Source organism: Helobdella robusta, assembly GCF_000326865.2.
Source record: "Helobdella robusta unplaced genomic scaffold HELROscaffold_751, whole genome shotgun sequence".
Lineage (NCBI taxonomy): Eukaryota > Metazoa > Annelida > Clitellata > Rhynchobdellida > Glossiphoniidae > Helobdella > Helobdella robusta.
This window is the reverse complement of record NW_008705428.1, coordinates 1-1,293: the sequence shown is the minus strand read 5'-3', so window position 1 is coordinate 1,293 and position 1,293 is coordinate 1. Positions and strand designations below refer to the sequence as shown.

At 34.9% G+C, this 1,293-nt stretch overlaps 1 protein-coding gene across 1 annotated transcript in view; it reads right to left on the bottom strand.

Moving 5' to 3' along the window:
• The window catches only part of HELRODRAFT_184518 (hypothetical protein), a gene marked incomplete at both ends in the record, with an annotated part of 6,592 nt that extends 5,345 nt beyond the window's left edge, over positions 1–1,247 (bottom strand). Inside the window, 3 exons of the mRNA XM_009031567.1 lie at positions 150–242; positions 582–738; positions 1,165–1,247. Of these exons, the coding sequence (XP_009029815.1) occupies positions 150–242; positions 582–738; positions 1,165–1,247 (333 nt within the window). The remainder of the gene's footprint in view (positions 1–149; positions 243–581; positions 739–1,164) is intronic.
• Between the last annotated feature and the right edge of the window lie 46 nt (positions 1,248–1,293).

The window sequence follows — 1,293 nt, the reverse complement described above, 5'->3', positions numbered from 1 at the left end:
ACACACACACACACACACACACAGACATACAAAAAACAACACACACACAGTCAAACCTGCGTACAAACAAACAAACATACAAATCAAACAAACATACAAACCTACAAATATACAATCCTACGAGCGTACAAGCATACAGACAAACAAACAAACCTTTCACAATCCATAGACAGAGCTTGCTTAGCATCATCATATTCAATGGGACACACGAAGTAATCAAACTGAACAAGCATATAGGAGGCCTGGAAATAATTTAAAAAAACAATATTATTATTAAAAATAAGAATAATTATCATAATAATAATAATAATAATCATGGGAACATTCTTTTATTTATAGAAAAAATAAAATCCGAATGAAATCAATCGAAAATTATTAATTATACATCAGAGTGTAAATAAATAAGATGTAAAATATTCTTTTATTTATAGAAAAAATAAAATCCGAATGAAATCAATCGAAAATTATTAATTATACATCAGAGTGTAAATAAATAAGATGTAAAATATAATGTACGATCCTCTCATGCTTTTTGATCAACAAGTGCAATAATAATAATAATAATAAACTCGTCAACTAACTAGTATTCCAAAGAGGATAGTGGCGAAAGCGCCCCCGATGAAACCTTCCCAGGTTTTTTTAGGCGACAGCTTGATGAGAGGTGTCCGGCCGAAGAAGAAGCCGAACAAGTAGGCCATGATGTCGTTGCAGATTATCATTGACACTGGTACCAAGAACCTAATTGTTATTCGTAACGCTAGAGGCTTGTTATTAAACATTAACATATAATTTTGGTAACATCAGTCATTATAGTAAATTGTGAAGAGAGAGGGGAGAGAAAGGAGAGAGAGAAAGATCAATTTGTTTGTCATTATAGTAAATTATGATGAAAGAGAGAGAATGAGGGAGAGAGAAACAGAGAGAGAAACAGAGAAACAGAGAGAGAAACAGAGAGACAGAAAGAAAGTCCATTAATCACATATTAATGTACACCTGAATTTGTGAATGTAACGTGAAGTGAATGTAGGAGCGTCGTATATGTTCAATTAATTATGTTGCGTTAGCGGGCATTTAGCGGATTGAATCATCACTAGCATGATGATCATCATATCATCACCATCATCACCACCACCACCATCGTCGTCGTCATCAGCAGCTACCGACCAAATGAGGCCCTCGAAGATGTTCTGCATGATGAGGTGCGACTGAGTTACTATGATCAACAGGGTTACGTGGGTCCAACCGAACTGGACGTGAGAATGAGTGAGTGAATGAATGAATGAAGAAAAAGGA